The 12,813-nt window shown below is 54.9% G+C and overlaps 1 protein-coding gene across 1 annotated transcript; it reads left to right on the forward strand.

The window, feature by feature from the left end:
* The first annotated feature begins 1,103 nt into the window (after window positions 1–1,103).
* ilf2 (interleukin enhancer binding factor 2) lies at window positions 1,104–10,887 on the forward strand. The gene is made up of 15 exons (XM_088905337.1): window positions 1,104–1,211; window positions 2,685–2,744; window positions 3,910–3,952; window positions 4,051–4,155; window positions 5,793–5,870; window positions 5,968–6,070; window positions 6,423–6,488; window positions 6,577–6,693; window positions 7,126–7,204; window positions 7,382–7,469; window positions 7,895–7,956; window positions 8,304–8,418; window positions 9,237–9,327; window positions 10,069–10,269; window positions 10,608–10,887. The coding sequence occupies exons 1-14, from the start codon at window positions 1,207–1,209 to the stop codon at window positions 10,218–10,220; spliced, it is 1,164 nt and encodes a 387-aa protein (XP_088761463.1). The 5' UTR covers window positions 1,104–1,206; the 3' UTR covers window positions 10,221–10,269; window positions 10,608–10,887.
* The last annotated feature ends 1,926 nt before the right edge of the window (window positions 10,888–12,813 follow it).

Here is a 12,813-nt window from a genome sequence, read left to right on the forward strand (position 1 = left end):
TTTGCACTCCTTTATTGCACTTATTTACCGAGTCTCGCCATTGTGATTCCTCTGGTGCCGTACCGTATAATACCACATAATAATAATGTTAAGAAGAAGATAATAAGGCTCCACAGCCGAAACGTTTCCTTTTCTTCTCTTTTCAGCATGGAATAAACCTTTACTGGTTCCTTAGAAGCCTACGATTGATGACACAGCTCCCTACTTGAACTTCCACACAACAATAATAATAATAATAAATCCTTACACGTATATGGCGCCTTTCTCAGTCCGCTCAAAGCGCTTCACAGGTCATGGGGACTCCCCTCCACCAGCACCAGTTAGTAGCCCCACCGGGATAATAATAATAATTGCTTACAATTATATAGCGCTTTTCGGGACACTCCACTCAAAGCGCTTTACAGGTAATGGGGATCCCCTCCACCAGTGTGCAGCCCCACCTGGATGATGCGACGGCAGCCATAGTGCTCCAGTCCTCTCCCCACACACCAGCTCTCAGTGGGGAGGAGAGCAGAGTGACGGAGCCAGTTCAGACAGGGGGGTTATTAGGAGGCCATGGTAAGGGCCAATGGGAAATTTGACCAGGGATGGACCTCAGCCTAATCCCGATGTTTCTACGACAGGTTTCACACAACATTAACATACAGAGGAGCACTTTTACGTGTGTGAAAAGTATCTCAGGTGTGCGCATAACTACTTTTTAGATTACGTGTTGATATTAACGTTGTTTCTATTCTGTAAAATGCGATTAGTACGTGGCTCATCTGGAAAACGAGAACACTTAGCAGAGGATGGTTTCGATCCATCGACCTCTGGGTTATGGGCCCAGCACGCTTCCGCTGCGCCACTCTGCTAGACGCTTGCACTGGTGAAAAGTCACTCGCTTTGTTATTGCCCGAGTGTGTTCTGCAGCGCTGCACTCTGGTGGTCATCTTTCAAAAGTGCATCAGAGACGAACTATTAGACGAGGATCAATCATGTGCGATGTTTGCCTGCGAGCCCCGCCCCCTACCCCACCTCACCAATCGCCACTTGCTGTTGAAAAAGCGTTTGGCGCCTGTGATTGGCTCCCTGGGCTGTCGATCTCGATCGGAGACGCCGTTTCCCCGGGTAGTGAAGGCAACGCCAGCGGACGGGTCGGCGGCGAGAAAGCGGCCGGAGATTTCTCTTTGTGGCTTCCCTCAAGTTGTCAAGACGTCGTACGCAATGAGGTACAGTAATTCAAAGGAGATGGAAGGGAAAACTGTTTTTTTCTGTGCGCAATCTGACAACGCGATGTGTCCTGGCAGAACTAAATCCGGCTTCTCAAGTAGGCCTCATATCAGGCCTCGGGTCTCGAGTTAGCTAGCGTACCCGTGTCGGATCGGGGGTGTGTGCGCGTGCGTGCGCTCTGCATGTTATCGCTAAAACCCAAGTTGAAACTGCGTCCCCTTCGAATTCCATTTCCTGGCGTTTAGTGACAAGATGTGTAAAAGGAAAATGGCGTTTTTTTGTAAACAAAAAAAAAAGCTCTCGGAAGAGGGTGTTGTGCCGTTCGCTGGATGAATGAATGGCTGTAATCGAGCGGCCGGTCTGGGGCCTGCTCTTTGTTACCCACCGTGCCGGTTTCCACACGGCGCCGACCGGCAGTGCACCGAGGCCGGTGTGTGCTGCGTGACCTGGCCGCCGAGGTGCGGGCGAACCGAGGGTCTGTATGCCCGACGAGTGCCGAGGCACATTCCTGCCTCCAACACCGTGCGGCTGTCCGGCATCAAAGGTCCCAGTCTCTGCGTGCCGGCTGGTAAGTGGCTTCTCCTGCCGGCCAGGGTGCTGGGGGGGGGGCTTGAGGTCTAAGATCCATGAACCTAGTGTCGGAGGGCCGTCTGGAATCGCCCTGTGAGGCACTGAGCCCGCGGGACTCGTGCAGGATGATCTGTGAATGAACCGACTGGCGACCACGGAGAAGTTCAGAACAGGTGGCCTTTCCTTACACAAAGGGGGGTGGGAGTGTGGAACAAGCTGCAGCGGGGGTAAACGGGGGTCAGTTAGCTACTAATTACCCAACGGCTGGGCGGGCCCAGTGGCTCCGCTCTGTAAGGACCCCTTACATCCTCAAGACACGGGATCTCTATTGTGGTCTTGTGCAGATGACTGCTCTAATGTTCACTTCAATTCATGCACAGTTACCCATCGAGAAGCCCTGCAGCTCCCAGCTGGCAGCCCACCGGGGCTCGGCATCCATCTCTGGATGGGAGACCTCCTGGGAAAGCTGAGGCTGCTGCTGGAAGAGGCGTTAGTGGGACCAGTAGGGGGCGCTCGCCCTGCAGTCTGTGTGGGTCCTAATGCCCCGGTACAGTGACGGGGACACTATACTGTAAAAAGGCGCCGTCCTTCGGATGAGATGTAAAACCGAGGTCCTGGCTCTCTGTGGTCATTAAAAATCCCAGGGTGTTTCTCCAAAAGAGTAGGGGTGTTACCCCAGTGTCCTGGAGGTGCTACAGTCCATCATGGAATTAACCAGGTGGAGCGATCGTGTGACTGGAGGACCTGGTTTTCTGCAGGCGCGTTGGAGCTCACCCCCTGAGCGGAGAGCAGAGGGGTGGCCTCACTGCTCTGGTCCCGACTGGCCTGGTGGAGGCGGCTGGCTGGGTGTCTCTCTAATCCAGTGATGGAAGCGTCTAACATCTCTCTCTCTCTCTCTCCAGAGGCGACAGGGGGCGGGGCCGGGGGGGCCGGTTTGGAGCCCGCGGAGGGCTGGCGCAGGGGTGAGTAGCGCCAACTGTCTGTCTAAAGGAGCTGGTGGGGGGCGTGCTTACTGTACCTGTGCAAGCAGTCGGACACCGCGTCCGTGGCAGACTGATCCACTCCGGGTTTTACAGTGTTGTTAATCAGACTCCTGGCATCCAGCAGTGTGCTCCAGTCTGGGTTTTACAGTGTTGTTAATCAGACTCTGGGCACACAACAGTGTGCTGCAGTCCGGTGTTAACAGTGTAGTTAATCACACCACAGTGTGCTGCAGTCCGGGGGTTAACAGTGTAGTTAATCACACCACAGTGTGCTGCAGTCCGGGGGTTAACAGTGTAGTTAATCACACCACAGTGTGCTGCAGTCCGGGGGTTAACAGTGTAGTTAATCACACCACAGTGTGCTGCAGTCCGGGGTTAACAGTGTAGTTAATCACACCACAGTGTGCTGCAGTCCGGGGGTTAACAGTGTAGTTAATCACACCACAGTGTGCTGCAGTCCGGGGTTAACAGTGTAGTTAATCACACTACAGTGTGCTGCAGTCCGGGAGTTAACAGTGTAGTTAATCACACAACAGTGTGCTGCAGTCCGGTGTTAACAGTGTAGTTAATCACACAACAGTGTGCTGCAGTCCGGGGTTAACAGTGTAGTTAATCACACCACAGTGTGCTGCAGTCCGGGGTTAACAGTGTAGTTAATCACACCACAGTGTGCTGCAGTCCGGGGTTAACAGTGTAGTTAATCACACCACAGTGTGCTGCAGTCCAGGGTTAACAGTGTAGTTAATCACACCACAGTGTGCTGCAGTCCGGGGTTAACAGTGTAGTTAATCACACCACAGTGTGCTGCAGTCCGGGGTTAACAGTGTAGTTAATCACACCACAGTGTGCTGCAGTCCGGGGGTTAACAGTGTAGTTAATCACACAACAGTGTGCTGCAGTCCGGGGGTTAACAGTGTAGTTAATCAAACAACAGTGTGCTGCAGTCTGGGGTTAACAGTGTTGTTAGTCTGACTCCTGGTGCTCTGCAGTCTGATCCACACCTGATTTGACTGTCGGATGTAGAGTCTTGTCCAAATTGTGCTGGCAGAGGCTCCCTGGTGCATCAGGCTGTGTCGGTCGCCTCATGGTAGGGTGGGCGTCGCAGATTGTTTTCTTGAGGCTCACCGGAGTTTTTGTCTTGCAGGTATCGGCCCTTCGTGCCTCACATCCCCTTCGACTTCTACGTGGTGAGTGACGAGCGGAGGGGCCTCGCTGTCCTCGCGGTGGCTGTGTGTTATTGCGCGGTGGTGAGGCTGTGCTCATCTCCCTCTCTCCTTGTGCCCAGTGCGAGATGGCGTTTCCCCGGGTGAAGCCGGCCCCTGACGAGACGGCGTTCAGCGAGTGCCTGCTGAAGAGGAACCAGGACCTCAGCCCCACTCCCTCTGAGCAGGTACAGCGCAATTCAACACCGCCGCGCTCTCGCCCAGGCCAGTGTCTGAGCTCTGTCTCCAGTGAGCTGGTACAGCACAGACTCTCCCTGTCACACACACACTCTCTCTGTCTCCAGTGAGCTGGTACAGCTCAGACTCTCCCTGTCACACACTCTCACCCAGACCAGCATCTTCCCTCTGTCTCCAGCGAGCTGGTACAGCTCAGACTCTCCCTGTCACACACTCTCGTCCAGTCCAGTATCATCCCTCTGTCTCCAGTGAGCTGGTACAGCACAGACTCTCCCTGTCACACACTCTCGCCCAGTCCAGTGTCATCCCTCTGTCTCCAGTGAGCTGGTACAGCACAGACACTCCCTGTCACACACTCTCGTCCAGTCCAGTGTCTTCCCTCTGTTTCCAGTGAGCTGGTACAGCACAGACTCTCCCTGTCATACACTCTCGTCCAGTCCAGTGTCATCCCTCTGTCTCCAGTGAGCTGGTACAGCACAGACACTCCCTGTCACACACTCTCGTCCAGTCCAGTGTCTTCCCTCTGTCTCCAGTGAGCTGGTACAGCACAGACTCTCCCTGTCACACACTCTCGCCCAGTCCAGTGTCTTCCCTCTGTCTCCAGTGAGCTGGTACAGCACAGACTCTCCCTGTCACACTCTCTCGTCCAGTCCAGTGTCATCCCTCTATCTCCAGTGAGCTGGTACAGCACAGACTCTCCCTGTCACACACTCTCATCCAGTCCAGTGTCATCCCTCTGTCTCCAGTGAGCTGGTACAGCTCAGACACTTCCTGTCACACACTCTCACCCAGACCAGCAACTTCCCTCTGTCTCCAGTGAGCTGGTACAGCTCAGACACTTCCTGTCACACACACACTCTCTCTGTCTCCAGTGAGCTGGTACAGCTCAGACTCTCCCTGTCACACACTCTCACCCAGACCAGCATCTTCCCTCTGTCTCCAGCGAGCTGGTACAGCTCAGACTCTCCCTGTCACACACTCTCGTCCAGTCCAGTATCATCCCTCTGTCTCCAGTGAGCTGGTACAGCACAGACACTCCCTGTCACACACTCTCGTCCAGTCCAGTGTCTTCCCTCTGTCTCCAGTGAGCTGGTACAGCACAGACTCTCCCTGTCACACACTCTCGCCCAGTCCAGTGTCTTCCCTCTGTCTCCAGTGAGCTGGTACAGCACAGACTCTCCCTGTCACACTCTCTCGTCCAGTCCAGTGTCATCCCTCTATCTCCAGTGAGCTGGTACAGCACAGACTCTCCCTGTCACACACTCTCATCCAGTCCAGTGTCATCCCTCTGTCTCCAGTGAGCTGGTACAGCTCAGACACTTCCTGTCACACACTCTCATCCAGTCCAGTGTCATCCCTCTGTCTCCAGTGAGCTGGTACAGCACAGACTCTCCCTGTCACACACTCTCACCCAGACCAACATCTTCCCTCTGTCTCCAGTGAGCTGGTACAGTACAGACTCACTGTTATACACACTCTCTTTGTCTCCAGTGAGCTGGTACAGCACAGACTCTCTCCCACAAGTATTATCCCAGTTTAAACTTTTTGCCCTTATCTGTTCTGTGAACAGTTCTCATTGCCTCTGAGAAAGGCGTCCCAAGTCCTGACTCTTCGCTCTCTCTCTTAGTCCTCCATCCTGTCCCTCGTCACCAAGATCAACAACGTCATCGACAACCTCATCGTCGCCCCGGGCAACTTCGAAGTGGTGAGTTTAACCTTTTGACGTGGTCTGGGGGTCCAGTGGAGACTGCACGCTCTCCCTCTCACCCCTCTATCTCTGTCCCCCCTCTTTCTCCCTGCAGCAAATCGAGGAAGTGCGGCAGGTCGGCTCTTACAAGAAGGGCACCATGACAGCCGGGCACAACGTGGCCGACCTCGTGGTCATCCTGAAGATCCTGCCCACGCGTGAGTGACCGCCGGAAGGGAAGCGCCCCTCGACGTGCGAGGCCCCGGGTCCCCAGAGCACCCCCGCCGTGAACCTGCCGCCACTGAAACTGGCCACCCAGCAGGGGAGGGAGAGTGGGGGCTGGTGGGAGAGGGGGCGCTCCTGTCTCCCCCGGGATGCCCTCCCTCCCTCCCTCTCTGTGGGTTTCTGACTGTCCGGTCTGTGGCAGGGCGGTGATGGCCTGGACCACCCAGCAGGGGAGGGGGGGTGGGGGCTGGTGGGAGAGAGGGGGGCTCTACTGTCTCCCCCGGGGTGCCCCCCCTCTCTCGGTGGGTTTCTGACGGCGGTCTTCTTCCTGTCCCCCTGCCGCAGTCGAGGCCGTCGTGGCGCTGGGGAACAAAGTGGTGGAGACGCTGCGGACGCAGGACCCCGCGGAAGGTGAGTGGGGACTGAGACTCCTGCCCGTTCGGCTCACTCTGACCCCCGGCTCCGGCTCTGGGGCTCTGACCCTCCCTCTCTCTCTCAGTGCTGTCCATGCTGACCAATGAGACGGGGTTCGAGATCAGCTCTGCTGACGCCACCGTGAAGATCCTCATCACCACCGTGCCACCCAACCTGCGCAAACTGGACCCCGAGCTGCACTGTACGTACACACTGGGGCGACTGGACACTGAGCCCCGCTGTCCACACAGACTGGACACTGGACTGGACACTGAGCCCCGCTGTCCACACACACTGGGGCGACTGGACACTGAGCCCCGCTGTCCACACAGACTGGACACTGGACTGGACACTGAGCCCCGCTGTCCACACACACTGGACTGGACACTGAGCCCCGCTGTCCACACACACTGGGGCGACTGGACACTGAGTCCTCTGGACACTGGACTGGACACTGAGCCCCGCTGTCCACACAGACTGGGGGTGACTGGACACCGGACTGGACACTGAGCCCCGCTGTCCACACAGACTGGGGGCGACTGGACACTGGACTGTGGTGGGGGGGGCTGGGTTGGACGCTCTCTGCATCTCTCTCTGGAAGCCTCGTCAGGAATGGTGTCTCTTTCTCTCCCAGTGGATATTAAGGTCCTCCAGAGTGCGCTGGCTGCAATCCGACACGCCCGCTGGTTCGAGGAGAATGCCTCCCAGTCCACGTAAGGACAACGACGCCTCTTCGTTACTGGCTGTGGGTTCGAGCCCCAGTGCAGTGCGCTCTGTGTGTTGTGTGAGACTCTCCCCTGAGGCCAGTTAGCTGGCAGTGTCTTTACAACTGCACGCTGTCGTCTTCCTAAACGCTGGGAATCCTGACCGCCTGTTTCCTATTCCTGTAGAGTGAAGGTTCTGATCCGGCTCCTGAAGGACCTGCGGGCCCGGTTCCCTGGGTTCGAGCCTCTTACGCCCTGGATCATCGACCTGCTGGTGAGACGCTCGAGCGCTGCTGTGGCTCATTGTCGTTCCTAGAGCTCTCCGCATCGGACATCGGCCTGCCCTGCCGGGTGGACTGGCCACAGCGCGCTCGGGTCGCTGACATGAGCCGCAGTGACGTTTCCATGTTCCTGGAAGCGTGCCGGGAGGGGACACAGCGGAGAAGCGCCGGGGTGGGAGTTTCCTTGCGTCGTAGAGGGCTCGGAGCCTCCTTGGAACCTGTGGGGGGCTGACACCATGTGCTCCTTCCTTGTCGTCCTTCTCCACATCCTCCACGGGGGGGCGCTGTTGCGTGGCGTGCCGGGCGGTACCCTCAGCCCTGGGGAAGCGTGGATCGGCCCGTTTTCAGCGCGGCCTCCCTGGTGCTGGTACTGTCGGTGGCGTGGGCGCTGTGGTAATGCTCTGCTCTTGGGTTTCAGGGTCACTCAGCCGTGATGAACAACCCCTCCAGACAGCCCCTCTCTCTCAATGTGGCGTACAGGTGGGTCATCCCCGACTGCGCCCCCATATCTTCATGGGGACAACTCTGAGTTTGGGGGGAGTTCCTAGGGCTCGATCTGTAATCATCTTCGGAAACAAGTAGTCAGACTGGCCTGTTCCCGACCCCCACCACTCTCTGTGTAAAGAATTGCCTCCTGTTCCTGCTCCAAAATACCCTTTTACGTCTAGAAGGCAGCTGGCCTTGACCTTGTTGCCCTTCGGGGTGCCACTACCACTGACTGGGGTGCCCCTTTCACGGCGGCAAGGTCCCGACTGAGCTCTCCTCGTGGCGTGGCTTCCCCAGGCGTGTTCTCGCTCTGACGCGCGTGGCGTGGGCGTCTCTTGCAGGCGGTGCCTGCAGATGCTGGCGGCGGGGCTGTTCCTGCCCGGATCGGTGGGCATCACTGACCCCTGCGAGAGCGGCAACTTCCGGGTGCACACGGTCATGACGCTGGAGCAGCAGGTAACAGTGCCGGATTGCTCTCCTCCCTCCTCCTCCTGCTGGACACAGGCTAGGGAGCCCCTCGGTAACGACAGCGGTCAGTCACCGGGCAGTGCCCGGTCAGCTGAGGACAGTACGGTTCGTCAGTCATCAGGCAGTGCCCGGTCAGCTGAGGACAGTACGGTTCGTCAGTCATCAGGCAGTGCCCGGTCAGCTGAGGACAGTACTGTTGGTCAGTCATCAGGCAGTGCCCAGTCAGCCTAGGACAGTCACAACAGCGGTCAGTCATCAGGCAGTGCCCAGTCAGCTGAGGACAGTACTGTTGGTCAGTCATCAGGCAGTGCCCAGTCAGCTGAGGTCAGTCTCAGCAGCGGTCAGTCATCAGGCAGTGCCCAGTCAGCTGAGGTCAGTCTCAGCAGCGGTCAGTCATCAGGCAGTGCCCAGTCAGCTGAGGACAGTACTGTTGGTCAGTCATCAGGCAGTGCTAGGTCAGATGAGGTCAGTGACAACAGTGGTCAGTCATCAGGCAGTGCCCAGTCAGCTGAGGTCAGTCTCAACAGCGGTCAGTCATCAGGCAGTGCCCAGTCAGCTGAGGACAGTACTGTTGGTCAGTCATCAGGCAGTGCTAGGTCAGATGAGGTCAGTGACAACAACAGTCAGTCACCAGCTGAGGTCAGTGACAACAGTGGTCAGTCACCCGGGCAGTGCCCGGTCAGCTGAGGTCAGTGACAACAGTGGTCAGTCACCCGGGCAGTGCCCGGTCAGCTGAGGTCAGTGACAACAGCGGTCAGTCTCTCGAGCAGTGCCTCTCTCTCATGCTGCGGCCGCTTCTGTTCCAGGACATGGTGTGCTTCACGGCTCAGACTCTGGTGCGGATCCTGTCGCACGGCGGCTACAGGAAGATCCTGGGCCTGGAGGGGGACGCCAGCTGTGAGTACCAGCCGGGGCCAGCGGGGGGCGCTGCTCTCGGGATTCGAATCTTCCGAATCTACAGACCCAGGAGCGCCGGTTCTGGGTCCGTTGTCACCCCCAAGCGAGGGGGGAGGTCCTCATGGGCAGGGGCTGTGGAGCGCCTGTAGAGAAAGGCGACTGGATATTGGCTCGCCAGCCCCCTCCCAGTCCTCTTTGCATCCGAGAGCGGAGACAGAGCTGGGTGAGGAGGCCTTCGGGAGCGGAGCGGGCTCTCGGAGAGTTGAGTGTGTGTGTGTGCGTGCGCGCGCGTGAAGTGGCTGTGGAGGGGGCTGGTGTCTCGCTGTGAGCTGTGGGTGAGCGTCGAGTGCTCACCGCAGCTCTCGTCCTCCTTCCTCTCCGGGTTTCTGCTCGTTCCGATTACCGGAGGTCAAGAGGGATCTCCGCAGTCTTATTTTTTTTCCCCCAGTCTCACGATGGTGATTACAGGCACTTCTTTGCTCCGTAAAGGAGCGGCCCTCAGCTCGAGAGACAACACTACCAGCAGGCGCTGCGTGAGAAATAAAAGCAGATTCAAGAGCTGCGGGTTTCAGCTCAGCGGCTCAGCCTCGTGCAGGCCCTGACGTGCACAGCTGGCACGTGTATCCTGTGATGCATTCTGGGAAGGTGTTGCTAGCGGGGGTGTTTGTTCTGAGAGGTGGGGGTGTGCTGGGGGGGGGGGATATACCGCGAGGTCAGCCCTCTCCCGTTTCCACTCCGCAGACCTGGCGTCGGAGATGTCCACGTGGGACGGCGTGATTGTCACTCCCTCGGAGAAGGCGTACGAGAAGCCGCCGGAGAAGAAAGAGGGAGAGGAAGAGGCGCTGGAGGAAGGGGGGGAGGGGGAGGAGGAGAGCATGGAGACGCAGGAGTGATTCCCAACCCCACTTCCACCCCCGTCCCCCTGGATCCACTGAAGAACAGGTGAGAGAGGAGGGAGAGGGGCAAGGCAGCAGCAGCCAATCAGAATGGCGGATCGAGAAGGAGGAAGGGTGGTAGATGATGTAACCAATCAGATGAAGATGGGGGGGCAAAGGCCAATCTAGTTTGAGGGATGAGAAAAGGGGCGGGGATAGTCATGGGGTGTACCCAATTAACTGAGAGAAGGGTGGGGCGGGGGGGGGGAAGCCAGCAAGTGAGCCAAGAAAAATCGGAGCTCTGGCATTTCCCAGAAACCGGGTCAGAACTGGGAAAAAGGTGCTGTGTTACTCCAGCTTTTTAAACGATTTTGTTGTTTTAAGTGTGGCCTTTATGTTTTGCAGGCCCTCTCCTACCGTGATTCTCTGAGCGAGAAGATTCCCACTAAGAGACTCCTGTTTGTGTTCTTGTTTAGTTTTTTCCCCGTTTTTTTGCCTTCCATCTCCCCCGCCGGCTCTGCGGGCCCACCCACAGCAATCCGGACCGAGCCAGGTGATACCGGAGTCGTCCTCCCCAAGGGGGTCAGGTTTCGGGGAGGGGCGGGCACATCTTGTCAATACTACTACTTTTACCTTGATTTTTGTAATTTCAATAAATCCTCCTCTGTGTTTTTTTTTTTTTTTAGCTTGGTTACTTGGTGTCTGGTTTCTAGAACTGCCTCATTGTTCTTTTCTCTGGTCTTACGTATTTGATCTATTCAAACAAAGAGGCAAGAAAAATTACACTCCCAGTGCACAGCAGTCTGACCCACTCCAGGTCTTACAGTGCTGTCAGTCAGACTCCCAGTGCACAGCCGTCTGATCCACTCCAGGTCTTACAGTGCTGTCAGACTCCCAGTGCACAGCCGTCTGATCCACTCCAGGTCTTACAGTGCTGTCAGACTCCCAGTGCACAGCCGTCTGATCCACTCCAGGTTTTACAGTGCAGTCAGACTCCCAGTGCACAGCCGTCTGATCCACTCCAGGTTTTACAGTGCTGTCAGTCAGACTCCCAGTGCACAGCAGCATGCTCCACTCCAGGATTTACAGTGTGCTGTCAGACTCCCAGTGCACAGCAGCATGATCCACTCCAGGATTTACAGTGCTGTCAGACTCCCAGTGCACAGCAGTCTGATCCACTCCAGCTTGTACTACCAGCTGCAGCTGCCTAGAAGCAATACCATATATGCATATTTAGTATGCTTTTATGATTTATCAGTACAGGGTGTCCCTGTGCCTTTTTAAAACTACAAAGCATAAGAGCAAAAAATGTGATTTGCCCAGCTGGTTTCTGTTATTTTTCAATACTTAAATGTTTAAGGGTTTACGAACGTTTAATGTGCTTTGCTCTATCAATATAACGGATATGATTCAGGGTGGAGGTTAGCGATTGGTTAATGGTTAACGTAATTAAGTGCATCTGGAAATCATGAGCCGTAAGCGAGGATTACAAACTTGCGCCTTTTGTTTTAAGTTCAGTCTGTTCAGATTTAATTGCATTACCCAGAAAGGAAGCGAGAGTATCCTCTTGTGCCAGTAATAACTCCAGACTGTTTACTGAGCAGACAATTTGAATTACAGAAAACCGGTCGCCGGGGGAGCTGTAATAAATTGTAAATTAACTGCAGACAAGTGGCTAGGTTTAGGAAGAAAACAACCACCCGCCAGATATAATGTGGTCTCCAGTTTCAGGAGTTTTTGTTTTACTTTTCTGTTTAAAAAAAAAAGAATGTCCTGACAAAACGGAATAGTTTTGTAACGTTGTAGCTATTGTTTTTTTACGACAGGAAATAGAAAAAATACTGCTCAGATAAAACTTGTTTGTTCCTGAAAGTTTTAGATTTGTCATTTTTGACAATGTAAAGCTTTCCACTAACAAAACATGAAGGATAATTAGGATAACAGCACAACCGACCCTTTGACCTTAATTTTATCGGCAACTAGGTGAAATCTTATAACGTACAACAGGTGGTTATAGGTTAAATACTTCTGCAAGTGTCCGGTATAATACTGTGGGAAACCGGACTAGTTGAAAAGTTACAATAGGCTACGTTTGAAACAGCCTAGAAAACTGGAAGATCTCCAGTTAGACAGCTATCTGATCAAGTCAAACCAATATAACCAATAAAATATTGTATTAATTCTGCCGAGACTTCGACGGTTTGGCGCGAGCGCACTGCCGCCGTCGTTCCCGGTCTTTTTTTAAATTTGGGCGGATTGACGCCCTGTCGTCTAATTTACCGATTTTGAGAGTTTTCCCCAAATATATAATTTCCTCAGAGGCTAATTTTATCAGAGGATATCGACATTTATATGGAAGAAGGAAAACTTCGCTGAAAGGTATGTTTTCAAGCGATATGTTCGTTAAAGAAGGAGAATGTGGTAGGCCAGGAAAATGGGTCTGGACTGATTTCGGACAATATATTCTTCTGGTGTTCTTCTCTATCGACTGCGACTTCATTTAAAAGCTGAACGTATTAAGGAAATGTGGTGTTTTTATTTTTTTTCCGATGGTTATGAACATTTTCGTTCGTGCAGATGCTGCACTAAACATCTCAAGGGAAAATCGCTG

This window comes from Atractosteus spatula, chromosome 25 (assembly GCF_055471065.1).
Source record: "Atractosteus spatula isolate fAtrSpa1 chromosome 25, fAtrSpa1.hap1, whole genome shotgun sequence".
NCBI classification, from domain to species: Eukaryota; Metazoa; Chordata; class Actinopteri; order Semionotiformes; family Lepisosteidae; genus Atractosteus; species Atractosteus spatula.

What these genes read in the sequence shown, in the direction of transcription:
- ilf2 (XM_088905337.1), top strand. An exon ending in ACTGGACCCCGAGCTGCACT is followed by an intron (nt 6,694 to 7,125) that starts GTACGTACACAC and finishes TTTCTCTCCCAG; the next exon opens with TGGATATTAAGGTCCTCCAG. An exon ending in GAGAATGCCTCCCAGTCCAC is followed by an intron (nt 7,205 to 7,381) that starts GTAAGGACAACG and finishes CTATTCCTGTAG; the next exon opens with AGTGAAGGTTCTGATCCGGC.